At 42.7% G+C, this 27,662-nt stretch overlaps 2 protein-coding genes across 2 annotated transcripts; one reads left to right on the plus strand and one right to left on the minus strand.

Annotated features, from left to right (window-relative positions):
- Positions 1–643: 643 nt before the first annotated feature.
- LOC139577669 (uncharacterized) lies at positions 644–27,151 on the minus strand. The gene is made up of 7 exons (XM_071404829.1): positions 26,633–27,151; positions 24,351–24,481; positions 23,987–24,154; positions 18,866–19,027; positions 13,086–13,197; positions 11,572–11,681; positions 644–2,800 (listed from the first exon to the last, which is right to left on the minus strand). Exons 1-7 carry the CDS (start codon positions 26,913–26,915, stop codon positions 1,865–1,867), a joined length of 1,902 nt encoding a protein of 633 aa, XP_071260930.1. The 5' UTR covers positions 26,916–27,151; the 3' UTR covers positions 644–1,864.
- Positions 8,724–11,693, plus strand: LOC139577691 (uncharacterized). The gene is made up of 2 exons (XM_071404869.1): positions 8,724–11,185; positions 11,526–11,693. The coding sequence occupies exon 1, from the start codon at positions 8,745–8,747 to the stop codon at positions 9,936–9,938; it is 1,194 nt and encodes a 397-aa protein (XP_071260970.1). The 5' UTR covers positions 8,724–8,744; the 3' UTR covers positions 9,939–11,185; positions 11,526–11,693.
- Positions 27,152–27,662: the final 511 nt, after the last annotated feature.

Raw genomic sequence — 27,662 nt, forward strand, 5'->3', positions numbered from 1 at the left:
CCATTGGCTGATCAGTGGGCAATGGATGGACCTATCAGGATGGGCCGGCCCTTTTTTCTGATAGGCTGAGCTGAGGTCACACAAACACACATTCAAAGTCAAAATTCATGACAATGGCTGGATTAGGATGCATATCAAAATATCATGAATTCCTGCTTGGACTTGTTATGTATGAGTATATGATATTTTGATGTGCAACCTAATCCAGTGATTGTCATGAATTTTGGGTTGACAAATTGACTATATTTGCTATATTGTCAATTAAGGTGACCAGATTTTGGAAATACAATTTTGAAATGTGTTTTTTTGCACTATGAATGACCTGATTAGATGGTAACTCATGATTTGGATATTTGGGTTCGACCATATCATGGGCTGGTGCTACCAACTGTAAAAGTCTGAGAGTTTCCTATTTTCCACTACAACTTTACTTCTCATTTCCTTTCTTTTTCACCAGTGTAACCCACTCACAAAATTATTTCTAATTTATTAACAGATTTGATCACCTATTTTTTTTGTACATAAAGGAACAGGTATCACCTGATTGCCAAATAATGTTGGGGGGAGGGGGTGTTATAAAGGTGTTATAACAAAAGAGGGACATTATATTTGTTATGAATAGAACATAGCCAAAACCAAAGTCTGAGGGACATATAGTGTTACACTTTAATGACAGTGTTTTGGCTATGGGTAAATCCATTTGAATTCAATGACTTTTTGATGGCACCCCTTTTGATTTGAACAAAAACCATGGTATAAGTGCTCAGAAAGTAACTTTTTGGATCTGAATACCAAAAAATTCAGGAGATAAAGGTGCTCAAAGTTGACCCATTTTGCATATCCCACCATACCATGAGACATCCATGACTTCATCACTGGAAAAGATAAACGGTTGGGATTTATATTTAAAAAAATTACAAACAGGGTTGTCAAACTATTTTATGATTTCTGGAGATTTATTTAATATATTTTTTTAAATTAAGTATTAATAAAACGTTTTTAAAAAGTCAATTATCTAAATCTGTAATCAGATTTTTTTCATATTCGCATATGCTGTATCTTAGCCTGTTTGACATAATCTAAGGTGTTTGTGTTGTGCCCGCCATCAGTTGAGACAAAACATGCTCTTGAATACAGGGTGGGTGTCATGTTTTGGATGATAAATGTACAAACATTTCAAATTTCAAATGGTACCACAAAGATGGTTGGAGGTCCACACATCCGAGAATGTTGACTTGAATGTGAATATCTGTTGTTTCAAATTATACTGCCAATCCTCCATAGGAAACCTATTGAAATAAATATAATATAATAGACATGACCCTTTAAATTGACATTAAACTGTGGGTGGACCCAAGATCATTGTTGTGGTAGTTATTAGAAGTAAAAATGTCAATTCAATAAAAATGTAAATTACAGCGGTCTGAAGGAATAGGTCCGTTCTATGAGTTATATTTCTATGATTGAAATGACACCCACCCTGTATTCAAGAGCATGTTGTGTCTCAACTGATGGCGGGGCACAACACAAACCTCAGATAATGTGAAATAGGGTCCAAGCTGCAACATTGGAGTTTACGTGTCACTTTCTGACAACTTCTTCCATGGGCAAACATGTATGGAAAGTTTTGTTTAAATCATAACGGATGCTGTCAAAAAGTGAGTGAATTCAAAATGGATTTACTGTGTCAGCACACCAAACAACAAGTCTGTATCATGTGAGAATGTGAGCGTACCCAGATGCTCAACTGAGGGACTTAGTAATCCAAAAAACCCTCTCTCTAAGACACTTCACATGATGACTATAATATGTCAGCTAAAGAATTGCTCCCAGACATCCCCTGTGTATATCTCAAGCCACAGTGCTACGATTTCTCCCCATTGTGGACACTCCTATGTTTGATAAGGTTACTCTGGAAGGAGAAGCTCTTGTAACATAGTTTGCACTTGAAGGGCCTCTCCTTGGTGTGAACGGTCTGGTGCTGCTTGATATATTTCGTCTTAGCGAAGCGCTTCCCACATGTGGGGCAGGCATACGGCTTTTCAGCATCCGTCCTAATGCTCGGCCTCCCACGTTGTGACCCAATGACACCAGAGGAAGTAGAAGCAGGAGCCACCACCGTCAGGTGGTTAGTCTTTGAGCTCCCTCCTTGACCTCTAGCCATTGTTTGGGTGTTGTTGGGATTGTGTGCTGTGTTATAGGCTAGGTACCTCTCGTGGTGACCGCCCATCCTGGCCCTGTCTGTATTGGTTGGGTAACCATGAGGTAACTGAGGAAGGCTAGACCCAGGCCCAGGCTTTCTATGAACCCAGTCACTAGTCATTAGACAAGACCCTGAAGGAGAAGACAGACTTCCTGATAGACTACCACCAGGGGGGTCTCCCACCACTCTCTGTGAAGGCTGAAGCCCAGGGTGACCTGCTCTGTTCATCATGGATACTGTGGTGTTTGTATCATAGGAACAGGAGGGTCTATCTCTATTAGCCCCAGGCCCTGCTCCATCCCTGCACTGAGACTGTGAAGAGAAGGGTCTGGGCTGCGGACTGGATCCCTGACTGGAGCCTCTCTGATGACCACCAGGACTGAGGTTGTTCAGTCCACCTGTCCACTGGTTGTGTTCTGCGTGGTGCTGGAGTCTCTGTCCCTCGTGGTTCGGTCCTGGTTCTGACTCGGGAAGGAAGAGCGATGGCTCCTGATCCAGGGTTCTGATCCGGGGCCAGGGTTTGTGACCAGCCGCTTCAGAGGTCCAGTCTCCCCCGCCAGCAACACCAGATTTCAGCAGGTCCTCATGGACTGCACACTGCAAACAACGATTGTAAAGACAAGCATAAAAGTTTATATAACAAACTCTTTGCTGTACACACAGAAACATGACATCATATTATAAACTGTTTACCACAGTCAAGCCCATCTCTAACACTGTGATACAAGTACCTAACAATATGGAGCCATTGGAGTTTACTATAAAAAATGTCCTTATATGTTGATTCAATAATTAAGTATAATGTTTTGGTTTGACTGCGATAAGGGAAAGTCTGTGCCTGAAATAAAACATTTTGAAAGTCAGTCAGCACAGAGTCGATTTTGTATTTCATTTGAACAAAATGGTTATACACTCACATAACATGAAGTACAGTACTTTTATTGCACAAAGCGATGTGGCAAGAATAATATTTTTTCTCACTATGGTAATGTGACAGGTTAAAGGAAATACTAATAGCCTGTTATACATTAAAAAGTATTAGTAAATTCATAGTATGTGAGGATCTTAAAACATCTAAGGTTAAGAAGATCATGCATTCAGTATTAGTTGATAGATTGATAACATTTATATAATTCTGTTAAAATCCGTCAAGCATACAAAGGGTACGAATTGTGAGAGGAATGTGTAAACGTTATGTTGATTACTTTATGTTGTCGTGGATAAAAGTGTTAATCTGTGATCTACTAAATGCTCTTAATCTATGAGCCTGAGATCGATTGCTCTGGTCTCCACTCAAGTTCACGGAGAATTCGCGGTCTTTTTCTCATTGCACTAAACGTTCCATGAGTAAACATTCCGTATCACGCTCTCGTGATTCTTTCTACCCTTTTTCAGGGGTGTAACATTTTTGGAGGCTTCCGCTGAGATTGCTGCTCAGATGTCCAGTTTCCACATCCTGGTTGCTGAATTCCGAGCCAGCTAAATCCCCACATAATAACTCAGGCAGGCTGCAGTGAGGAAAGTGTTGCTGTTCGAGGAGAGCTGGAAGTTGGTGGTTAAGTACGTGTCACCTGAGGCCATTGATCGACCATCAGAGACAGTAAGGACCATCTAATTCAGAGTCAACTCCTGCACAGTAAAAGTTCCTCCTGTTCTGCCAACATGACAACCGCCTTGGAAGAACTACAGGAAGAGGTAGTAGGAGAATTGCACACCCTGACTAAAGACAAGTTACTAGAGATATGTGATTTCCTTGACATATCAGGCGAACAGATAAGAAATGTTCAAGACAAATCCCGCATATCATTGATGACTCACATTATGATGTTCCTTGAAAGAGAGGAAGTTGCAGAGTTAGAAGATGGCGGCATGTCGGAATTGTTGCTACTTAAAGACAAAATGACAGAGATGATCAGTGGCATAGATCAGCCCCAACCCCATGCCAATCTTCAGGAGAGCGTGCCGCTCTCACCCAATGCACAGCCCAGCTCATACTGGCGCAAAGAGTTAAAAATTTCTGGTCAGATAGGTGAACCGGGCCAGAAAGATAAACTGATTTTTTTCCAGCCTTGCCCATCAGATCGAGAGCGGACTTAACAGAGGCTATCCTGAGGTAGAAATAGTAGATGCAGTAGTCAGGGCTATTTCTCCAGGCTCACAGCTACGCAGTTACTTGGAAGGTAAACCCCAGCTAACTCTTACCACACTTAGATGTATCCTGCGTTCCCACTTCCAAGAGAAGAGTGCAACAGAGCTTTACAAACAGCTAGCTTCAGAAGCACAGCATAGCAAGGAGACCCCTCAAAGCTTCCTGATGCGCGTCTTAGATTTGAGGCAAAAAGTACTGTTTGCATCCCAGGAGTCAGAATCAGGGCTTAAGTATGACCCTGCTCTAGTCCAGCGCATGTGTTTACACACAGTCCTTACAGGTCTCCAGAGTGACAGTATCAGGATAGACATGCAGCCTCTCCTGCTAGATAGCGAAACATCAGATGAGGTTTTGCTAGAGAAGCTTAACATTGCTTGTGCTAATGAGATAGAAAGACGAAACAAAAAGCGGGTTCATGCCCCACAGCCTGCTACAACTGTAAGTGTAGTCCAGTTTGAAGATACGCCATCCACAAAGTGTCCTATGAAGGAAGCCAAAGCTAAGATACCCGCAGAACTGTTAACAGAGTTAGCTGAACTTAAGACAGGTGTAGCTTCTCTAAAAGGTCTCAGTGCAGAGATTGCTCAGATTAAGGAGACATTACAGCAGCCTATGTTTCGGTCACCGCCTTGTGCCTATGCCCCACCTCCAGTTAGGAGGCCAGATAGGGACCCCCAGCCACCTGTGTCCCAGCAGCAGTATTACAGCAACTACAGTCAGTCCCAAGCACCTGACCCTGTGCAGCATCAATATGCACCTAACCGGTATGCCAACCGCTCTGCTCAAGCTCCAAGGAGGTGTTTTGTCTGCCAGCAGGCCAGAACAGATGCACGCTGCACACACTGCTTCCGATGTGGGAGTGGAGAACATTTTCAAGCTGGATGTAAAATCCGGGGAGTCAGACCATCAAGGGAGGCCCATTTAAACGGGGAAAGGTTACCGCTGAGGGACGAGTGTTAACCGTAGCTACCAAAAAGTCCCAGAAATGTGCAAATTGTGCCAGAGAAGATTCATTTGAGAACCTGAAACAATGTTCATCATGTAAAGAGACACTGTACTGTTCCAAAGTATGTCAAAACCAACATTGGATTAAACATAAGGAAAAATGCACTCACCTGAAAATTAACTCTACCAGTGAAAGGTTTTCCTGCACAGAGGAAAATGCCCACTCCTTACCATCCCTAGCTCAAGGTCGCTACCCCCGTAAGGTCACCTCGCTAGTCGGCAGACAGTGCCTTATTGAGTGTCACCTGAATCGCCACCACCTCCAAGCTCTATGGGACACAGGCTCTCAGGTATCGGTCATTGATGAACGATGGAAAGAGGAATCTCTCCCAAACGCAAGGCTGAGAGATGTTTCAGAAATCCTGGACTCACCTGCTGATCTAAGGTTGACTGCAGCAAATGGGACTGAAATGCCGTACCTGGGATGGATTGAAACAACTTTTCGGCTAGCCTCTGAAACTGACGAAACAAAGGAACTGATCATCCCAGTGCTGGTAATGAAAGGCTGTCACCTATCTCATCCCATCATAGGTTTCAATGTTATCGAGCACATCCTGACAATGACCGAAAAGACTAAACGATACAGTACAATAAAAACAGCTTTCCCAAGCCTCAAAAGAAACAAGGTGAGTGCTTTTATACAGGCTGTTAGCGCAGAACAGACAGATGAATACGCAGTGAAAACCAAGAAAGAGAAGGTTGCTGTACCAAAACACAGTAGCATTCAGATTGAGTGCCGTGTAGCTTCCCAGCCTTTCAAAGAGGACATGACAATGCTTTTCCAGCCAGACCTGAACCCGCAGTGGCCAGACGACCTTGAGTTCTTTGACACACTAGTCAGAGTCAGGAAAGGTGCTTTTCCAGTTATCAGGCTTGATGTCTCTAACCCCACTGACCACGACATTGCCCTGCTAGGACGCACAATAATCGGTACAGTACAAACCATTATGACTGTGTTACCTGCCCAAGTCTTTGAAAAAACTGTCGCCACAGTGAATCACACCAGCGTTCGAACCCCATGTACTGCTACCGAACAGTGGGATCCACCAGTAGGTTTAACTCACCTAACCGAAGAGCAGAGAGAGGTTGTTAGGCAAATGCTTAGAGAAGAGTGTCACTCCTTCTCCAGATCAGACAATGACATTGGCTGCATTGAACGATTGAAAATGACTATTTCTCTAAAGGACTCTGAACCAGTCAAGCGCACATACATGTCAGTGCCCAGGCCACTGTATCAGGAGATGAAGGGTTACCTTTATGACCTCATAGCCCAGGGCTGGGTTAGGAAGTCAAACTCTTCATATTCTTCACCTGTCGTGTGCGTTCGTAAGAAGGATGGGACCCTCCGGTTGTGTATAGATTACAGAGACCTGAACAGAAAGACACATCCCGACCGCCAGCCCATCCCTCGGGTCCAAGACATCATGGACAGTTTAGGTGGTAATTCCTGGTTCTCCCTCTTAGATCAGGGAAAAGCGTATCACCAGGGGTTCATCTCTGAAGAAAGCAGACCACTGACAGCATTTGTGACCCCGTGGGGACTCTGAGTGGATACGGATGCCATTCGGCCTCATGAACGCTCCTGCAGCTTTTCAGCGGTGTATGGAGGAGTGTTTGGAAGGGCTCCGGGATGACATCTGCATTCCTTATCTGGACGACACGCTTGTTTTCAGTAAAACTTTCGACAGCCATGTGAATGATGTGCGAAAAGTTTTGCAGCGTCTCAGAGAGTATGGCATTAAACTCAAACCAAGTAAGTGTGATCTCTTTAAACCCCAGGTCCGTTATTTGGGCAGAGTAGTGTCTGCAGAGGGCAGCCGAGTTGACCCAGCCGATTTTGAAGCAGTAAGAGCATTGAAAGAAATCAGACCAGAGACTGTGGGCCAGCTCAGACAAATGCTTGGTTTACTCACTTACTACAGACAGTACATCAAAGACTTTTCTAGGAGGGCCAGCTGCCTGTATGACCTCCTGAAAGCAGATTCAGAGAAATTACCTGACCACCCACGGAAAAGAAAAACAAAGAAAATAAGTCATGTGGTGCCCTCAAACAAGCCAATCCTGTGGACTGACCAGCATCAACAGGCACTTGAACAGCTGATTGAGTGTTTGCTTCACCCACCAGTCTTAGGTTTCCCTGATTTCACTCAGCCATTTGTTGTACACACTGATGCGTCACACCAAGGCTTGGGAGCAGTTCTTTACCAAAAGCAAGATGGGAAGCTTAGGGTCATTGCTTATGGCTCTCGAACCTTAACAGCAGCTGAGAAGAACTATCACTACCACTCGGGCAAGCTAGAATTTCTAGCTCCAAAATGGGCAATCACTGATAAGTTCCATGATTATTTGTACTATGCTCCGTCCTTCACTGTATACAGCGATAACAACCCGCTCAGCTACATTCTGTCTACTGCAAAACTGAACGCAACCACTTCCAGGTGGGTTTCAGAATTGGCTGATTTCCACTTCACAATAAAGTACAGGCCAGGCAGAGAGAACGGTGATGCAGATGCTTTGTCAAGAATGCCACTGGATGTAGAGTCACTGATGAGAGAATGTTCTGAGGAGCTTCCACCAGACACCATTGCCGCCACGATACAAGCAGTTGAGGTACAGAAAGAGGCTGTTGTACCTTGGTTACTTTCAGCTGCAGCTATGTCAGTGTCAGCTGAAGGTGAGACAACCACTGCAACAACCAGCTCGATCCCAAAAGACGGGATAAGAGAAGCACAAGAATCTGATCCGGTCATCCGTCCTGTGCTCAATTTCAAACTGTCTGGTTCCAAACCGCCAGTTAAAGAGCAAAAGGAATTCAGTCCAAAGACAAAATGCCTATTCAGAGAATGGGACAAATTGACAATAGACAGTGATGGCATTCTGTACAGAATCACTACAGCCCGCAAGCAGTTAGTTCTACCAGAGCAGTACAAAGGTAAAGTGATGGAAGAGTTGCACAATAACATGGGACACCAAGGTACTGACCGCACTGTATCACTAGTACGTGACCGCTTCTTCTGGCCATATATGCAATCTGACATCCAGCACTATGTGACTAAAACTTGTAGCTGTGTCAAGCAGAAAAAGCCAGCCCATGAAGCAAGAGCTCCTTTGACAAACATTGTGACAACACAGCCATTTGAACTGGTATGTATAGACTTCCTTCATCTCGACAGATGCAAAGGGGGATATGAGTACATCCTCGTGATTGTTGATCATTTTACACGTTTCACTCAAGCCTACGCCACCACATCAAAGTCAGGTAAAACTGCTGCAAATCTCATCTTCAATGACTTTGCCCTGAAGTTTGGGTTCCCGTCCCGCATCCACCATGACCAAGGGGGAGAATTTGAAAATCAGTTCTTCCATCAGTTAAAGAAACTCAGTGGCATGGCGGGGTCCAGAACAACACCCTACCACCCGATGGGGAACGGTCAAGTGGAACGCATGAACAGAACATTGTTGCAAATGTTAAAGACACTAACTGAGACACAAAAGTCAAATTGGAAGGAGTCTCTGAACAAACTGGTTTATGCCTATAACTGCACCCGTTGCGAAGTGACTGGCTATTCACCATTTTATCTTCTGTTTGGGAGATCACCCAGGCTTCCAGTTGATATGCTCTTTGGATTGTGCACAGAGGCAGGTTCCAGTAACCATCGAGACTACGTGGAGAACTGGAAACGAGGGATGGAAGAAGCATACGCCATTGCAAATGAAAATGCTCAGAAAGCTGCTGAAAGAAGTAAGAAGTACTATGACACTAAAGTTAGGAGTTCAGTGCTACAGCCTGGCGAGCGAGTTCTGATTAAAAACCTGACACCAAGAGGAGGACCAGGCAAACTCCGTAACTATTGGGAAGATACAATTCACACAGTAGTGAGACAAATGGGTTCAGATCTGCCGATTTATGAATTGAGACCAGAAAAGGGTAGGGGACGCTCCAGGGTCCTGCACAGAAACCTGCTCATGTCCTGTGACCACTTACCTTTTGAGACACAACCAGAAATGACCAAAGATGACAAAAGTCAGAAAAAAAGGAGACATCAGCCTGCATCACAGCCTCTAGATTCTGATGAAGACAGCGGGGATGAATATGACCTTCATCATGAGCCGCTACAGGTTCCCACATCTCCTACAGTACCTGAGGAGAGGAATGCTGAACCAGCGAGAGAGTGGGAACACAGGCCCCCACCAGTGAAACAGACAGTTGCGGTGCCAGTCCCTGATACGCTACCAGCACAGCCTCTTGTTGAAAAGCGGCTGGAGGAGACAACAACAGTTCAAGACCTGCCTGCTGAGGAGATGAACTTGCCTGCTGAAAATTTGCGTGATGATCGTCCACCAAGTGCCTTTCCTTCATTAACTGATGCTGCTGAACCAGCCCACCAGCTGCCACAAAGAGAGAGACAGCCCCCAAGACGTATCACCTATGATCAGCTTGGTATCCCTTCCTGCTACAGTATCCAGCCACAGCCACAGTTGTTCCCTGTCTACTCTGCACCAGGACTGGTTCCATGGCTGCCATTACTACAGCAATGTTACTTTCAGCCACCTTACATGTATGGGCTTCAGCAAACATGAGGCTACAGAGTTGACATGTTTGACCATGGACTACTGACTGATTTCACAGACTGTCACAAGAGACAATTTGCAGACTATGCATTTAGATCATTAAAATTGATGGACTGTTGATCAATAGTATGAGAAAGGACTGTTTATGTTATACAGCTGGTCAACAGATATGGACTGTGAATAACTTGTTAGTTATATTTGAACTGTGACCCTTGACCTCTGCTCAAGTACTACCTTACAGAAGAGGATTTTCTAGGTCCAGTGCATACAGACTGTTGAAGAAGACAATGTTGGTAATGTTGGGACAACATTTATTTTGTCGGGGAGAGTGTGACAGGTTAAAGGAAATACTAATAGCCTGTTATACATTAAAAAGTATTAGTAAATTCATAGTATGTGAGGATCTTAAAACATCTAAGGTTAAGAAGATCATGCATTCAGTATTAGTTGATAGATTGATAACATTTATATAATTCTGTTAAAATCCATCAAGCATACAAAGGGTACGAATTGTGAGAGGAATGTGTAAACGTTATGTTGATTACTTTATGTTGTCGTGGATAAAAGTGTTAATCTGTGATCTACTAAATGCTCTTAATCTATGAGCCTGAGATCGATTGCTCTGGTCTCCACTCAAGTTCACGGAGAATTCGCGGTCTTTTTCTCATTGCACTAAACGTTCCATGAGTAAACATTCCGTATCACGCTCTCGTGATTCTTTCTACCCTTTTTCAGGTACGTTATTGATGATTAAAAAGAGTAATTTAAATGTAATAACTTGCTAACATGTCAAGAGTGTTTAAGGTTTGTTTTAGTAACATATTGAGGAAGTTAGTTAAGTTTGCAGAGAGTAATATGAGCCGTGCTCGGTTGCAGCTAGCTTCGCACTGCTAGGTACTGCTACGTAGCTGCCATTTTATGTCGATTGTGAATGAACCTGTGCATTGTTAATAAGATATTTTGCGGTGATATTTGTGTAATGGTTTTTCAAACACTTTATTGCCTGTTGATAAATTGTGTTTTGGTTTACTGAGTTAAAGCTTTGCTTGACAGTTATATTGAAAATAGTATTTGTTTCAGTGATGTACAGTGTATACTGTTATGATTTGAATAAGCCTTGTACCCTACAAAACTCTATTTCCTGTAGATCTGTTATTCTGTAAAATGTGTTACTTTTGTAAAATGATTGCACTAAACGTTCCATGAGTAAACATTCCGTATCACGCTCTCGTGATTCTTTCTACCCTTTTTCAGGGGTGTAACAGTAACACTTTACCTTTTCTGTAAATTTGGTACCCTCGCTTTGATAAAATTTATTTTAGAATATTTTAGAGAAGGTTCAACATTACACACAGCTTCACTATTTCCTTTCAAGTAAACATGAATTAAGGCACTATAATTTCCTCATTATAAAACACCAGCATCAAACACCATGATAAGGTTGTCACTCTTCATCAGTGAAGCATTTTTACAGACACCATCACACCAACCATGACCATATCATGTACTCTGCCTCATCATACACACTCTTTCCTCAGTTCACCTCGTCCAGGTTCCTACTACATCCAACAGCCTCTCTCCCGTGTGAACCTTCAGGTGCATCTTCTGCTGGTAAAAAATAAATGGATTCCCATCCACTGACCTCCAATATGTTGCCTCTGGTGTCATCCCCCGGGGCCTTGGCTGCACCCATCTGGGTCTGGGAATCCAAGATGGCCGCCCAGTCTCCTCTGTTAGCCTCCAGCCAACAATCTGCAGGAAGAGGTTAGAAAATAGACTTTAGAAACATGGCATACTTATGAACTTTTGCTTAGACTAGCTTTAATTTTTTTATTTTTTATTATAATAATTTCCCCCCTTTTCTCCCCAATTTTCGTGGTATACAATCTCTAGTAATTACTATCTTGTCTCATCGCTACAACTCCCGTACGGGCTCGGGAGAGACGAAGGTCGAAAGCCATGCGTCCTCCGAAGCACAACCCAACCAAGCCGCACTGCTTCTTAACACAGCGCGCCTCCAACCCGGAAGCCAGCCGCACCAATGTGTCGGAGGAAACACAGTGCACCTGGCCCCCTTGGTTAGCGCGCACTGCACCCGGCCCGCCACAGGAGTCGCAGGAGCGCGATGAGACAAGGATATCCCTACCGGCCAAACCCTCCCTAACCCGGACGACGCTAGGCCAATTGTGCGTCGCCCCACGGACCTCCCGGTCGCGGCCGGCTGCGACAGAGCCTGGGCGCGAACCCAGAGACTCTGGTAGCGCAGCTAGCACTGCGATGCAGTGCCCTAGACCACTGCGCCACCCAGGAGGCCCAGACTAGCTTTAAACCATCAGTCTAAAATGGCTAGCTGCTAGCTTTTCTCAAAGTGAAACCTGGCCAAATAAGCCACGATGCTGTGGACGGCCAGCTGAGCATATAATTATATCCGGTAACAAAATAACTAATTCAACCCATCAGAGACCTCAAGCGGTAGAGCCACCATCCATTCGCATTTGTTCAACAGGTCAATTTGGCCAACTGCTTGGTTCAATTTGTTACCCATGGTCTAAGCGGAGTAGTGGCGTCATACACTAAAGTGGTCTACTCCAGATGTTGGCATATGGTGGCTGTGAGTTCAAATCCAATTCAGGTCAAAATTATTTTTAAAGAGAAAACCCTCCACTGCTGGTCGTCAAGTGAAATAGTGCAAATGTGACGAATTAGCCGAAGATGCTTTAGGGTCATTCCACCTCAAGAAGCACAAGAAAGAGGATTTTGACACCCACCATCTCAGATTGTTCTGAAATTGTTTTTGTTGTTCGAAATAGATAAGATTAGCATTCCTGCAACATTATTTGCTTGAAATATAATTTCATCTCTGAGAATTGATTGCACCCAACTTGTCCATTCTAATTTATAGGATTCATATATTGTTCAATAAATATAGCATCTAACCTCTGATTTGGACCAAACTTTTTCAAAAAATAATTTAGACATGAGGAATCTAAAGAAATTGTCAAATGCCACCCATGAACCCTCCACACCAATTCTACCCCAGTGAATTTGGTGACCCCCCCCTCCTTTTAGATACATTGGGCTTTGAAGTTGTTAGGTTTATGTCCATTCCTACATCCTGATATTACTGTATGTAGGTTATATGTATTTCTCCCTTACCTTGCTCCCCCATCTTTAGTCCACTCAGCACGTCAATGCTCTCTGGTTCATCTTCTATTGTCTCCTCTTTGACCAGCAGCAGATCAGGCTTCCCTTCCTCCATGTCTACTGACTGTAAGAGATACAGAGTGAGAGGATGTTGGATTAAGAAATTCGCTATGAGTACAATTCAAACGTTTTAGTTGATTTGATACTATGGAAACGTTCAATTTTATTATTTGACACTCATTCGTGGTTTGATCATTGAAAGACATGGGCTGTGTCCGAATAACCATATTTGCATCCTAAATAGTAAGCTGTTTGAGTTTATGAAAAAATAAAAGTTTAATAGTATGCGACGTTTTGAAAATCGAGTATACTTTAAATGCCTGGATGTAATAACGCTATTGTTATTTTACTGCTGCTGTTTAATTATTTGTACATTTTATTTTCTACTTAAGAAAAATAAGTTTAACTTCTTAAAGCATTGTTGATTAAGGGCTTGTAAGTAAGCATTTAACTGTATTTAAAAAAAATACAAAATAATTCACCTTTATTTAACCAAATAGGCCAGTTGAGAACAAGTTCTCATTTACAACAGCGACCTGGCCAAGATAAAGCAAAGCAGTGCGACAAAAACAATAACACAGAGTTACACATGGGATAAACAAACGTACAGTCAATAAATAAAACAATAGAAAAATCTATGTACAGTGTGTGCAAATGTAGTAAGATTAGGGAGGTAAGGCAATAAATAGGCCATAGAAGGGAAATAATTACAATTTAGCATTAACACTGGAGTGATAGATGTGCAGATGATGATGTGCAAGTAGGGATACTGGGGTGCAAAAGAGAAAAAAAAGAACAATATGGGGATGAGGTTAGTTGGGTGTGCTATTTACAGATGGGGTGCGTACAGGTACAGTGATCGGTAAGCTGTTCTGACAGCTGATGCTTAAAGTTAGAGAGGGAGAAAAAAACTCCAGCTTCAGTGATTTTTGCAATTTGTTCCAGTCATTGGCAGCAATAGAACTGGAAGGAAAGGTGGCCAAAGAAGGTGTGGTCTTTGGGAATGACCAGTGAAATATACCTGCTGGAGCGAGTGCTATGGGTGGGTGTTGCTATGGTGACCAGTGAGCTGAGATAAGACGGGGCTTTACCTAGCAAAGACTTATAGATGACCTGGAGCCAGTGGGTTTGGCGACAAATGTAGCGAGGGCCAGCCAACGAGAGCATACAGGTCGCAGTGGTGGGTAGTATATGGGGCTTTGGTGACAAAACGGATGGACCTGTGATAGACTACATCCAATTTGCTGAGTAGAGTGTTGGAGGCTATTTTGTAAATGACATCGACGAAGTCAAGGATCGGTAGGATAGTCAGTTTTACGAGAGTATGTTTGGCAGCATGAGTGAAGGAGGCTTTGTTGTGAAATAGGAAGCCGATTCTAGATTTAACTTCTTATGGCTGGGGGCAGTATTGAGTAGCTTGGATGAATAAGGTGCCCAGAGTAAACTGCCTGCTACTCAGGCCCAGAAGCTAAGATATGCATATTATTAGTAGATTTGGATAGAAAACACTCTGAAGTTTCTAAAACTGTTTGAATGATGTCTGTGTATAACAGAACTCATAAGGCAGGCAAAAACCTGAGAAAAAATCCAACCAGGAAGTGGGAAATCTGAGGTTTGTAGGTTTTCAAGTCTTTGCCTATCCAATATACAGTGTTTATGGGGTCATATTGCACTTCCTAAGGCTTCCACTAGATGTCAACAGTCTTTAGAACCTTGTTTCAGGCTTCTACTGTGAAGGAGGAGAGAATAAGAGCTGATTGAGTAAGAGGTCTGGCAGAAGGCCATGAGCTCAGTCAGGCGCGCGCCCGTGAGAGCTAGCTGCGTTCCCTTTCATTTCTAAAGACAAAGGAATTCTCCGGTTGAAACATTATTGAAGATTTATGATAAAAACATCCTAAAGATTGATTCTATACATCGTTTGACATGTTTCTACGAACTGTAATGGAATTTTTTTACTTTTCGTCTGGCCTGCGTGTCGTGAATTTGGATTTGTGAACTAAACGCGCTAACAAAAAGGAGGTATTTGGACATAAATGATGGACTTTAACCTCTTGAGAATACAGGGGGTGCTATTTTCGCATTAGCATAATGTGCTCTACAGATTAAACTGCCTCTTATTCAATTATTGCTCTTACTATATGCATATAAATAATACCATTGGAAAGAAAACAATCCCTAGTTTCTAAAACGGTTTCAATTTTGTCTCTGAGTGATACAGAAGTCATTCCACAGCACTTTCCATGACCAAGAACATAAAATCAAGATGTGTTATGCTGGCTTCAAAGCTCTGCCTATATATGGTCGTGCCCCCTATGACCAGAAACACAATTCATTCGCCTTCCTCTGGTTGTCAAGAGGACGTCAGAGGAGAAATTCTTTGTTTATCTGGGACTGACGTGAAATAGGACCCATTTCTTTGGCGTGACCGACAACTTCCGTTTTGGTGAATGGCTCGAATTTTAGCTGCGTTTGTGTACTGTTTTGCTGGCGTTATGTATGCAAACTATCTCCGTGTCGAATTTTGTTTGATACATGTGACCATATCATCGTAATGTATGTTTTTTCAATATAGTTTAATCAGATTATTTGAATTTTTCCGGGAGTTTTGCGGTGTACCGTTGTCGGATTGTATTTACGTTTGAGAAATTCGTGCCACTCGACCGGTACCTGTGCTAAATGGAGTGGGCAAGGAAGAATTCTGAACGGAACCAACGACTCATCTTGACAAAGGACACTTTGATCAACATTCTGATGAAAGATCAGCCATAGTAAGACCCAATTTACGATGTTATATCATATCTGTTGTGCATGTGAACTGGACGTGGGCGCCTAGCCGAATCTGCCTGGTAAAAATATCGTGTCCTTCGCTAACGTGGTTAGCTAATAGATTTACATATTCTGTCTTCCCTGTAAAACATTTTAAAAATCTGAAATGGTGGCTTTATTCACAAGACCTGTATCTTTCATCTGGTGTCTTGGACTTGTGATTTAATGATATTTAGATGCTACAAGTTACTTGTGACGCTATGCTAGCTGTGCTAATCAGTGGGGTGAGTTGCGGGGTGCTACCGGATCAGGGTTGGTGACTCGTGAGAAGTTAACGAACAAAACAAAAATGTATTGTGGAACTCGGATTCCTGGGAGTGCATTCTGATGAAGATCATCAAAGGTAAGTGAATATTTATAATGCTATTTCTGACTTCTGTTGACTCCACAACATGGCGGATATCTGTATGGCTTGTTTTGGTCTGTACTCAGATTATAGCATGGTGCGCTTTTTCGGTAAAGCTTTTTTGAAATCTGACACAGCGGTTGCATTAAGGAGAAGTTTATCTAAAGTTCCATGCATAACACTTGGATCTTTTATCAATGTTTATTATGAGTATTTCTGTAAATTGATGTGGCTCTCTGCAAAATCACTGGATGTTTTGGAAGCAAGGTTAGTGATTAATTCTATCTATATTTCTGCTTTTTGTGACTCCTCTCTTTGGCTGGAAAAATGGCTGTGTTTTTCTGTGACTAGGTACTGACCTAACATAATCAGATGGTGTGCTTTCGTCGTAAAGCCTTTTTGAAATCGGACACTGTGGTGGGATTAACAACAAGTTTATCTTTAAAATGGTGTAAAATACTTGTATGTTTGAGGAATTTTAATTATGAGATTTCTGTTGTTTGAATTTGGCGCCCTGCACTTTCACTGTTGTCATATCGATGCATAATGTGATCTGGAAGGAGAGTTTACAGTCTAACCAGACACCTAGGTATTTGTAGTTGTCCACATATTCTAAATCAGAACCTTCCAGAGTAGTGATGCTAGTCGGGCGGGCGGGTGCGGGCAGCAATCGGTTGAAGTGCATGCATTTAGTTTTACTAGCATTTAAAAGCAGTTGGAGGCCACGGAACGAGTGTTGTATGGCATTGAAGCTCATTTGAAGGTTTGTTAGCCCAGTGTCCAAAGAAGGGCCAGATGTATACAGAATGGTGTCATCTGCGTAGAGGTGGATCAGAGAATCACCAGCAGCAAGAGCGACATCATTGATGTATACAGAGAAAAGAGTCGGCCCGAGAATTGAACTCTGTGGCACCCCCATTGAGACTGCCAGAGGTCTGGACAACAGGCCCTCCGATTTGACACACTGAACTCTATCAGATAAGTAGTTGGTGAACCAGGCGAGGCAGTCATTTGAGAAACCAAGGCTATTGAGTCTGCCGATAAGAATGCGGTGATTGACAGAGTCAAAAGACTTGGCCAGGTCGATGAAGACGGCTGCACAGTACTGTCTTTTATCGATGGCGGTTATACTTACTGACTTTATTGTCCCCATGGGGAAATTTTGTTGCAGTGTCATGTACACATTTAAAGTGGCGTTTAAATACAAAACAAAATTGACAATACAACTTTCATAACAGTTACATACCAATATATATTTTAAAAAAAAAAGAATAAATAAAGAAATAAAGACTAGCCTGCTGGCCTTACGGAGTCGATAGGAACATTAGCCCGAGCTATTTAGGAGGGATATCACACCTGGCACAAATGATTGTCTAGTTCTGTTTTTCCTGCTGAGGGGTGCCCTATACCTGCGCCCAGAGGGGAGTAGTTCAAAGTCCAGGTACAGGGGGTGGCTTGGGTCTGAAATTATTTTGTGAGCCTTACGGAGGGCCCTGACCTTAAAGATCTCATCCAGGCCTGACTGTTTGACTCCAAGTACCTTGCTTGCTGTGGTAATAATTCTTCTCAACATATTTCTCTGGCTGACAGTGGCATTGTCAAACCAACAAACAATACATCGTTTAGGACCTTGAGCGTGGCTGAGGTGCACCCATGACCAGCTCGGAAACCAGATTGCATAGTGGAGAAGGTACGGTGGGATTCGAAATGGTCGGTGATCTGTTTGTTAACTTGGCTTTCGGAGATTTAGGAAGGCAGGATGGATATAGGTCTATAACAGTTTGGGTCTGGAGTGTCTCCCCCTTTGAAGAGGGGGATGACCGCAGCAGCTTTCCAATCTTTGGGGATCTCAGACGATACGAAAGAGAGGTTGAACAGGCTAGTAATAGGGGTTGCAACAATTTCAGCAGGTAATTTTAAAAAGAGAGGGTCCAGATTGTCTAGCCCGGCTGATTTGTAGGGATCCAAATTTTGCAGCTCTTTCAGAACACCAGCTGTCTGGATTTGGGTAAAGGAGAAGCAGTTGGGGACTTGGGCAAGTTTCTGTGGGGGGTGCAGAGCTGTTGGCCGGGGTAGGGGTAGCCAGGTGGATAACTTGGCCAGCCGTAGAAAAATGCTTATTGAAATTATCGAAGATTTATCGGTGGTGACAGTGTTTCCTAGCCTCAGTGCAGTGGGAAGCTGGGAGGAGGTGCTCTTATTCTCCATGGACTTTACAGTGTCCCAAAACCTTTTGGAATTAGTGCTACAGGATGCAAATTTCTGTTTGAAAGAGCTAGCCTTAGCTTTCCTAACTGACTGTGTATATTGGTTCCTGACTTCCCTGAAAAGTTGCATATCGCTGTAAGGTCTACACCATTTTTATTCAGTGCATAAAATTTGATTTGATACTCTTTTTGGCTTTGACAACAGCTGATAAATTAGATATAGGGATGCGCTAACAAAATCAACTAATAACAGGAAAAAAAGACAGGCAAAACTGATCCTAAATCAGCACTCCTACTCTGAGAGGCTTTGTGGATACTAATACCATTCAGACAGTAGTTTAGAGTTGGCTCACCTCAGTGATACTGTGTGAGGTCCTGTGCTGCTCAGCTGGTTCCTCTGTGGGTTCAGGAGGTGTAGTATGGTTGTCCTCTATGACCATGGTCCCCTCAGGGTTCCCCAGACCCTCCTCACACCCCTCCTCCTTCACCAGCAGCACCTCCAGACCCTCCTCCTCCTGGAAGAGAGAGGTGATACAGATTACATAGACATACACTCCATCAGATACGTACAGTACACACTAAAAACGCAGAGATAATAAACACACTTTAAACATGGAGTGTTTACCCATCTCCACTACATGAGTCCTGTACTGTAGTTACAGAATAACTTCATTGTTGTTAAACCCATCATGGTGGACATAAATGATGAGGATGTGGGTAAATAAGAGTCAGCTATGATAAGTCAAAGGTCATCATCAGACAAACCCGACTAAATTATTTTGAAGTATACTTTTTTTTCTCTTCGTTTTTTTCAACCACCCCTCCCCTAATTGCAGTAAACGAATGGACAACTTCCAGCTTATACATACTATATACATTTTACGGACATAGTATATTTTACATTATTTCTCTTTCTCTATTTTGGGCCCACCCTTCAGCTACCCTCAACCCCTCCCATCTATCCCTGAAGACCATCCCGTTTTGATTTCTAATTGCCATATATTTTTCAACTGTGCTGTGCTGTTTAACCAAAGTTCTGAACCTTTCTATTCTCATTGTTTCTACAATTGTAAATTAAAGATGACCATTTTTGCTAAGAGTATTATTATATTATTGATCGATTGACTATGACTTTTAAAAATCACCCAGCAGTGCTATATGCAAAGTTAGCGCCAGGTAAATGTAGCAATTCTTCAGCCATTCCTGAACCTGCAACCAAAAACAAGCTACATATGGGCAGTACCAAAACAAGTGATCTAATGATTCTGTCCCTTCGCAGCAAAATCTGCAGAGCTAGGATGGTTGTATCCCCCATATATACAGTGCATTTGTAAAGTATTCAGACTCTTTCCCTTTTTCCCAATTTTGTTATCTTACAGGCTTATTTTAAAATTGATTAAATTAATATTTTTCCTCATCAATCTACACAGAATACTCCATAAGGACAAAGCGAAAAAAAACTAAAAACTGAAATACCTTATTATTGGAATCCACCTGTGGTAAATTCAATTAATTGGACATGATTTGGAAAGGCACACCTGTCTATAAGGTCCCACAGTTGACAGTGCATGTCAGAGCAAAAACCTAGCCATGAGGTGAGGTCGAAGGAATTATCCGTAGAGCTCCGAGACAGGATTGTGTTGAGGCACAGATTTGGGGAAGGGTACCAGCATTGAAGGTCCCCAAGAACACAGTGGCCTCCATCATTCTTAAATGGAAGAAGTTTGGAACCACCGAGACTCTTCCTAGAACTGGCCGTCCGGCCGAACTGAGCAATTGGGGGAGAAGGACCTTGGTCAGGGAGGTGACCGAGAACCCGATGGTCACTCAGAGAGCTCATCTGTGGAGATGGGAGAACCTTCCAGAAGGACAACAATTTCTGCAGCACTCCACCAATCAGGCCTTTATGGTAGAGTGGCCAGACGGAAGCCACTCCGCAGTAAAAGTCACATGACAGCCCGCTTGGAGTTTGCCAAAAGGCACCTAAAGGACTCTCAGACCATGAGAAACAAGATTCTCTGGTCTGATGAAACCAAGATTGAACTCTTTGGCCTGAGTGACAAGCGTCACGTCTGGAGGAAACCTTGCACCATCCCTACAGTGAAGCATGGTGGTGGCAGCATCATGCTGGGGACGTATTCAGCGGCAGAGACTGGGAGACTAGTCAGGATCGAGGGAAAGATGAACGGAGGAAAGTACAGAGATCTTTCATGAAGACTTGCTCCAGAGCGCTCAGGACCTCAGACTGGGGCGAAAGTTCACCTTCCAACAGGACAATGCAGGAGTGGCTTCCGGACAAGTCTACGAATGTCCTTGAGTGGCCCAGCCAGAGCCCTGACTTGAACCCCATCTCTGGAGAGACCTGAAAATAGCTGTGCAGCGACGCTCCCCATCCAACCTGACAGGGCTTGAGAGGATCTGCAAAGAAGAATGGGAGGAACTCCCCAAATAAAGGTGTGCCAAACTTTTAGTCATACCCAAGAAGACGAGGCTGTAATCGCTGCAAAAGGTGCTTCAACAAAGTACTGAGTAAAGGGTCTGAATACTTATGTAAATGTAATATTTCCGTATTTTTTTTTTTTTAATACATTTGATGAACTTTCAAAAAAACTGTTTTTGCTTTGTCATTATGGGGTATTGCGTGTAGAATGGTGAGGAGAAAAAAATATTTACACCATTTTAGAATAAGGCTGTAACATAAAATGTGGAAAAAGTCAATGCACTGTAGATAGAAAGATAGATATATAGATATACTCACTGTGCATAACATTCTATTGGTTGCAAGAATCTTGTATAATAATAAAAAATTGAAAGACTCAAAGTTTTGAATCAAGCGTAGTTGTCACATAAACCACGTGCCATGGAATCGGTACATCGAAAATCTCTTCAACTATTTTGCAACCTGTATGGTGCATCTGGTCCTAAAATGAAACGGGTATACTTTTATTTATCACAATTTTCTTTAACCAATTTTGGTCTTTAATGCAGGTCTGACAGACAAATTTGTTATCTTCTCCCCCTTTCACTTGCCTCATTCATTTTTGCAGTAATGCTGCAGTTGGTTGTAATTTTGGATAGAGCAGACATTTCCATATTTTTGTAAACTGCTGTGTATTTTTGTAAACTGCAAATAACTCTACCAGTCCTATTTATGATATAATTTGCAAAGATGACTGTTTGTGTGTTTTTTTTAAATGTTTTTTTTAATATCAATTAGTATATTTGAGTTTAAACATAATATGTGTTGTAATATTTGTTCTGTCTTTTCTGGTGGATTAAACTGAAATGGTAACCAGCTTTCTATGGCTCGTTTTAAAAAGAGTGATATTTTGAAGATTATTTAATTTTCAAACAACCGAAAGTGAGGTTATAATCTGAATAAAGGGAATAAGGTCATTCTTGAACACGGAGCGAACCATATTGGATTTATGTATAGCTTTTGCATGACTGAAGCCTTTACTTAGAGGTCCAGTACTTTAATATTTTATTATTTATGCCCTCAGAATTCATTATATAAATAGGCCCGTTCAATTTTGTCTGGCATGATGTTCCATAATAAATAGGTGTTTGTTAGTGTGTATATGTGTAGGTATATTTAGTTTATATTGGTTATAAAGTGCTGTTGTGTGATTTATATGATCAGAAGTGATGTATATTAAAGGAAGTCTCAATGAAAGTCTTAGAATGAAAAGTCAAATGTTTTGTTTATTAAACAAGCAAGTTTTAACTAGACCATATAAAAACCACACATACACACATCTCAACTACAAATCTGAATGAACTTGATAAACTGCATTCATTTTCTCATTAAAAGTGTATTTGGAAAAAAATAAGTAGTTAAATATAAGTGATGAAACAGGTATTTGTGATCATTCTATAGCCCCTCCCAGCTTGATTTAGTTTAATTTGAGGGACCTAGGAATTTTGTTTTGAAGCTAATTTCCTGCAGTTCTACATAGCTTAACAAAGACTCATTACATCTTTTAGGTAGGCTATTTAATGATAATAATAATAAAAATGAATGGATAAGGAAAATAAATGATAGACCAGATTTCCCCAAATGTTATTCTGCTACCAAATATGTTTTATAATAATAATTTATATGAACATTCAATTTTATTATACATATTATATTTTACAGAAAGTGAATTGATCAATTGATAGCGAGAGTCACACATTGTATAAGATTACTTCCCAAGCAAAGTCAAATTTCTTTGACTCCTCGACTTTAGAAGGTTGTAGCTAAGCTTCTGAATGTCAGGCTTATATATATGCCTTAAATATCCCACAATGTCTGGGCCTTGCACTTCAATGCTCTTTGTTGTTGCGGAAATTGACCAACTACTGCCGTTTACTTTGTGCATCTATGTCATTTCACTGAGTCTACCTTTAATGCAGGGTTTGATGTTAACATCAGAAGCTATTGAGTGGAATGGTTACTTTCTATGTTATAGAGTGGAATGGTTTTTCTGCTGGTGTATCCTGAGGTATCTCCTCTCTGAGAACCTCTTCCCGCAGTGCGTACAGGCAAATGGCCTCTCTCCGGTGTGGACCTTCAGGTGCATCTTCAGCTGGTGCTGACGGGAGAACCTCTTCTCACACTGGGTACAGCTGAAGGGTTTCTCCCCTGTGTGGACTCTTTGATGCCTCTTCAGGGTGCCAGCCTCAGCGAAGCACATGTGACACTGGGTACAGCTGAAGGGTTTCACCCCTGTGTGGACCCTCTGGTGGATCTCTACCTTCTGGGGGCAGCTGAAGCCTTTGTTACAGAACACGCAGAGGAACCGCTTCTCTTTACCAGATTCTGATCCCCCTCCCTGAGCCTGGGGTCTAGCCCTGTCGTTTGAGTTCAATACCTGATCGAAAAAAACGCGGCCTTGTGAATCGGAAGGCCCCATCGACGTGGACACTGGGTCGCGATCCCTGAACGCGTGTAAAGGGGAGTGGGTCGCAACATTTGGATTTGTCTCTATGATTTCCCTATAATCTAAGAAATCTCTGCCCTGTGAGTGTCTGTCTCCTAGGTGACTATCTGCATTCCATGTGGGAGGAGCGTTGCCCTCCAATTTCACAGTCAATTCATTTACAATCATAACCTCCCCTTTCTTATCTAGGCACCCATCAGAGTATAGACTACTACTGTACTGGTTCCAGTCCCCTGTAGACAGATCAGTCTGTGTCTCTAAACCCAAGGGCATGTTGCTAGGGTCCATCTCTGTAGTGTAAGAACAAGACAGGTCATCACCACCAGTGTCTAATGCATCACCATCTCCATGGGAATAAACTGTCCTCTGGCTCTGTTGAAATACCGGTAAATACTCTGAACCAGGAGCAGGAGGACAGCCCAGTGTCCCCAACCCCAGTTTATCTGGGTCTGATCTGTGGTCAGATTCTGTGTGTAAGAGCCTGTGTGTTACAGTTAAAGTCTTGGTGTCTGTCTCTGACTTGAGAACGGCGTTCGCCGTTCCACTGACCTCCATGATGCTGCTTCGGGTCCTGGGCTGCGCTGAGGCGGTGGTACGGTCCTCCGTGGCCACAGGGGGTACTCCAGCCAGTCCAGTCTGGATGTCACTGCTGTGCCGTGTGTCCTCCTCTCCTTCAGAACTCTCCAGTTTGACCCCAGGACCTGCAGCCTCTGCATCCTGACACAAGAAGAGGGGAGGTTATTACCGGTACATGAGTAGAATTGGAAAACAATGTCATAGGGAAGTCTCACAAGCTCCCCTATGGCAGATAAATAAGGATGTAAGCAAGTGAATAGCTGAGGGGAGCCTTTCTGAAATAAACGGGCCACATTTAATGTACTGTCATTTTTTTATGTTACACTATGACACTAACCTCTATCACGATAACATGCTGGGTTGAGGTTCCACTCCCCTCATCAACAGTGATTGGTTGGTCATCGCTCCATGTATTGTGTCCCGCTGGTTTCACAAAGCTCTTGTGGCCCCCATTGAGATTTCCTTCACCTGAGAAAGTGATTGGGGGAAAATATGCTTTTAGGTTAGCTACTGTCTTTTCAACGGTATAGACCCCATTCTGTGTTTTCAAACATTGCTGCACCAGGGCTATGTGCAGAATTTGGTTGCAGAAGATGGGGAAGTTCTCATAGAACGTCAGCAACAACAGTTGCTTATGAATGCATTTCACACTACTGTACTTTTGGATTTAATTGGATTTTAAGGCTTGCGTGAATGTCCTGCTAGATAATGTTTATCATCGCAAATCAACTGCATTACACTTAAAAATTATGGCTATTTCGGCTAACTTTGCTACAGCCTACAGTGCATTCTGAAAGTATTCAGACCCCTTAACTTTGTCCACATTGTTACGTTACAGCATTATTCTAAAATGCATTAAATCGTTTTTTCCCTCATCTACACACAATACCACATAATGACAAAGCAAAAACAGATTTTTTTGCTAATTTATATTTTAAAAATATCACATTTACATAAATATTCAGACCCTTTACTCAGTACTTTGTTGAAGCACCTTTGGCAGCGATTACAGGCTGAAGTCTTCTTGGGTATGACGCAACAAGCTTGGCACACCTGTACTTGGGGAGTTTCTCCCATTCTTCTCTGCAGATCCCCTCAAGCTCGGGTCAGCTTGGATGGGAAGCGTCGCTGCACAGCTATTTTCAGGTCTCTCCAGAGACCGCGATCTGGCTGGGCCACTCAAAGACATTGAGAGACTTGTCCCGAAGCCACTCCTGCATTGTCTTGGCTGTGTGCTTAGGGTTGTTGTCCTGTTGGAAGGTGAACCTTTGCCCCAATCTGAGGCCCTGAGCGCTCTGGAGCAGTTTTTCATCAAGGATCTCTCAGTACTTTGCTCCGTTCATCTTTCCCTCGATCCTGACTAGTCTCTATGTCCTTGCCGCTGAAAACATCCCCACAGCATGACACTGCCACCACCATGCTTCACTGTAGGGATGGTGCCAGGTTTCCTCCAGATGTGGTGCCACCACCACCATTTAGGCCAAGGAGTTCAATCTTGGTTTCATCAGACCAGAGAATCTTTAGGTGCCTTTTGGCAAACCCCAAGTGGGCCGTGGAGGAGTAGCTTCCGTCTGGCCACTCTACCATAAAGGCCTGATTGGTGGAGTGCTGCAGAGTTGGTTGTTCTTCTGGAAGGTTCTCCAATCTCCACAAAGGAACTCCGGAGCTCTGTCAGAGTGACCTTCGGGTTCTTGGTCAACTCCCTGACCAAGGCCTTTCTCCCACGATTGCTCAGTTTTACCGGGCAGCCAGCTCTAGGAAGTCTTGGTGGTTCCAAACTTCTTCCATTTAAGAATGATGGAAGACACTTTGTTCTTGGGGACCTTCAATGCTGCAGACATGTTTTGGTACCCATCCCCAGATCTGTGCCTCGAAACAATCGTGTCTCAGAGCTCTACGGACAATTCCTTCGACCTCATGACTTGGTTTTATGCTCTGACATTTACTGTCAACTGTGGGACCTTTCCATATCATGTCCAATCAATTGAATTTACCACTGTTGGACTCCAATCAAATTGTAGAAACATTTCAAGGATGATCAATGGAAACAGGATTCACCGGAGCGTAATTTCGAGTCTCATGGCAAAGGGTCTGAATACTTTTTGCTTTGTCATTATGGGGTATTTTGTGCAGATTGAGTGAAAAATTATTTAATACATTTTAGAGTAAGGCTGTAACGTAACAAAATGTGGAAAAAGTCAAGGGGTCTGAATATTTTCCAAATGCACTGTATGTCAATGAGCGCTAGCATTCTATCTAACAGCTGCATCCAAAATAGGTATTTTGCACACAAAAAAGACCACAACCAAATATAATCTTAGTGACTATTCAAGTAATAATCAAAACATTGTACGTGTATGACAAACCAAAAATGTGTGGCTCTGGTTACAACAACCTATGATTTGATTATTCGGGGCCCTGACTGACGACTGGGTGACCTGCTCTCATTCTGCAATCTACATCCAAAAGTAGCGCTCACCTGGTCAGAATACCTGTACGATATTGTGTCTGCACAACATAGCTAGCTAAGTAATCAGGGAAATTATTTCATACTATCCAAAAACTAACCAAGACCCAAATCTGAACACATGTGCAGAGGGGAATGGTGCGAAATTGTACCTCTTGCCATTCCTCTGTATCGGTCGAGGATCTTGACACTACTAGGACGACTGGCGACGACGCGATCTCGCATTGTCCTCTCTGCGCGCTCCCGTGCCATCTTCAGTTCCAGTAACTGTAGTTTCCTCCGCAATGCCCTGTTATCATTCTGGCTTTGAGAAATTTCCAAACGAAACACTGCATAGTCGTCGTCTACGAGTTTACAAATATCTGCCACGGCAGCATTCGCTAGCACCTCCATAATGGAGGCTATTTGAGTGTGAAAAACCATACAGTTAGCCATTGTTAGCTAACGTTAGCAGCTAGCTAGCGTTACCTAGATAACATCTATCAATAAAGTCCTGTCTACAACGCGAATTAAAGACTACATGGGGTAAGAGTGTGGTGCTGTGCTGTTAAATGGTCCATATTCTGAGTTATATTGTGTTGATAAACGTCTAAATAACCCAATTAAAAACGCTAAAGTGGAAATGTTTCTTGGTCGTTGACATTGTTTACTTCCGTTTACACTGAAGAGAAAGGATGTTGTTCTTCTTCGAGAAGGTTTAACGCGGTTGGCATCCAATATATGTTGCATTACCGCCATCTATTAGACTGGAGTACAACTACCTTATACTTTGCTTGAAAAATAAATAAACAAATACCCTACTATCTAACACTACACTCACAAAAAAAGAACACCACCCTACTCCAACATTTAAATCTATGTAGTCCTACCTCATGCTAACAACCTGAAAGGATGGGACATCACCACTCAACACACCCTGTAACTCTTCTGATGTCAAGTCTCGCACACCCAAATACCTCTCTGCCCAACCTCAATTTTCTGCGACTTATGTTCCATCCCTGCAGTACAGTCGATAACCATTGCTATAAATGATAAAAATCCAATCTTACTGAAACATGTCACTTGTTGGCCTATCCCTCTGTATTGTTACATATCTACTACTCACAGCACTCCTCTCAGGATCCCTCCTCCTTGACACATCTTCCTCTACTTTCTTCACTGCCTCGGCATATGACAACTTCT

Source organism: Salvelinus alpinus, chromosome 6 (assembly GCF_045679555.1).
Source record: "Salvelinus alpinus chromosome 6, SLU_Salpinus.1, whole genome shotgun sequence".
In the NCBI taxonomy this organism is placed as follows: domain Eukaryota; kingdom Metazoa; phylum Chordata; class Actinopteri; order Salmoniformes; family Salmonidae; genus Salvelinus; species Salvelinus alpinus.

What these genes read in the sequence shown, in the direction of transcription:
- LOC139577669 (XM_071404829.1), bottom strand. Translation starts at nt 26,915, where the DNA reads ATGGCTAACTGTATGGTTTTTCACACTCAAATAGCCTCCATTATGGAG. An exon ending in CCCGAAGCAGCATCATGGAG is followed by an intron (nt 19,028 to 23,986) that starts GTCAGTGGAACG and finishes TCTCTCTTCCAG; the next exon opens with GAGGAGGAGGGTCTGGAGGT. An exon ending in ACTAAAGATGGGGGAGCAAG is followed by an intron (nt 11,682 to 13,085) that starts GTAAGGGAGAAA and finishes CTCTTCCTGCAG; the next exon opens with ATTGTTGGCTGGAGGCTAAC.
- LOC139577691 (XM_071404869.1), top strand. Translation starts at nt 8,745, where the DNA reads ATGGCGGGGTCCAGAACAACACCCTACCACCCGATGGGGAACGGTCAA.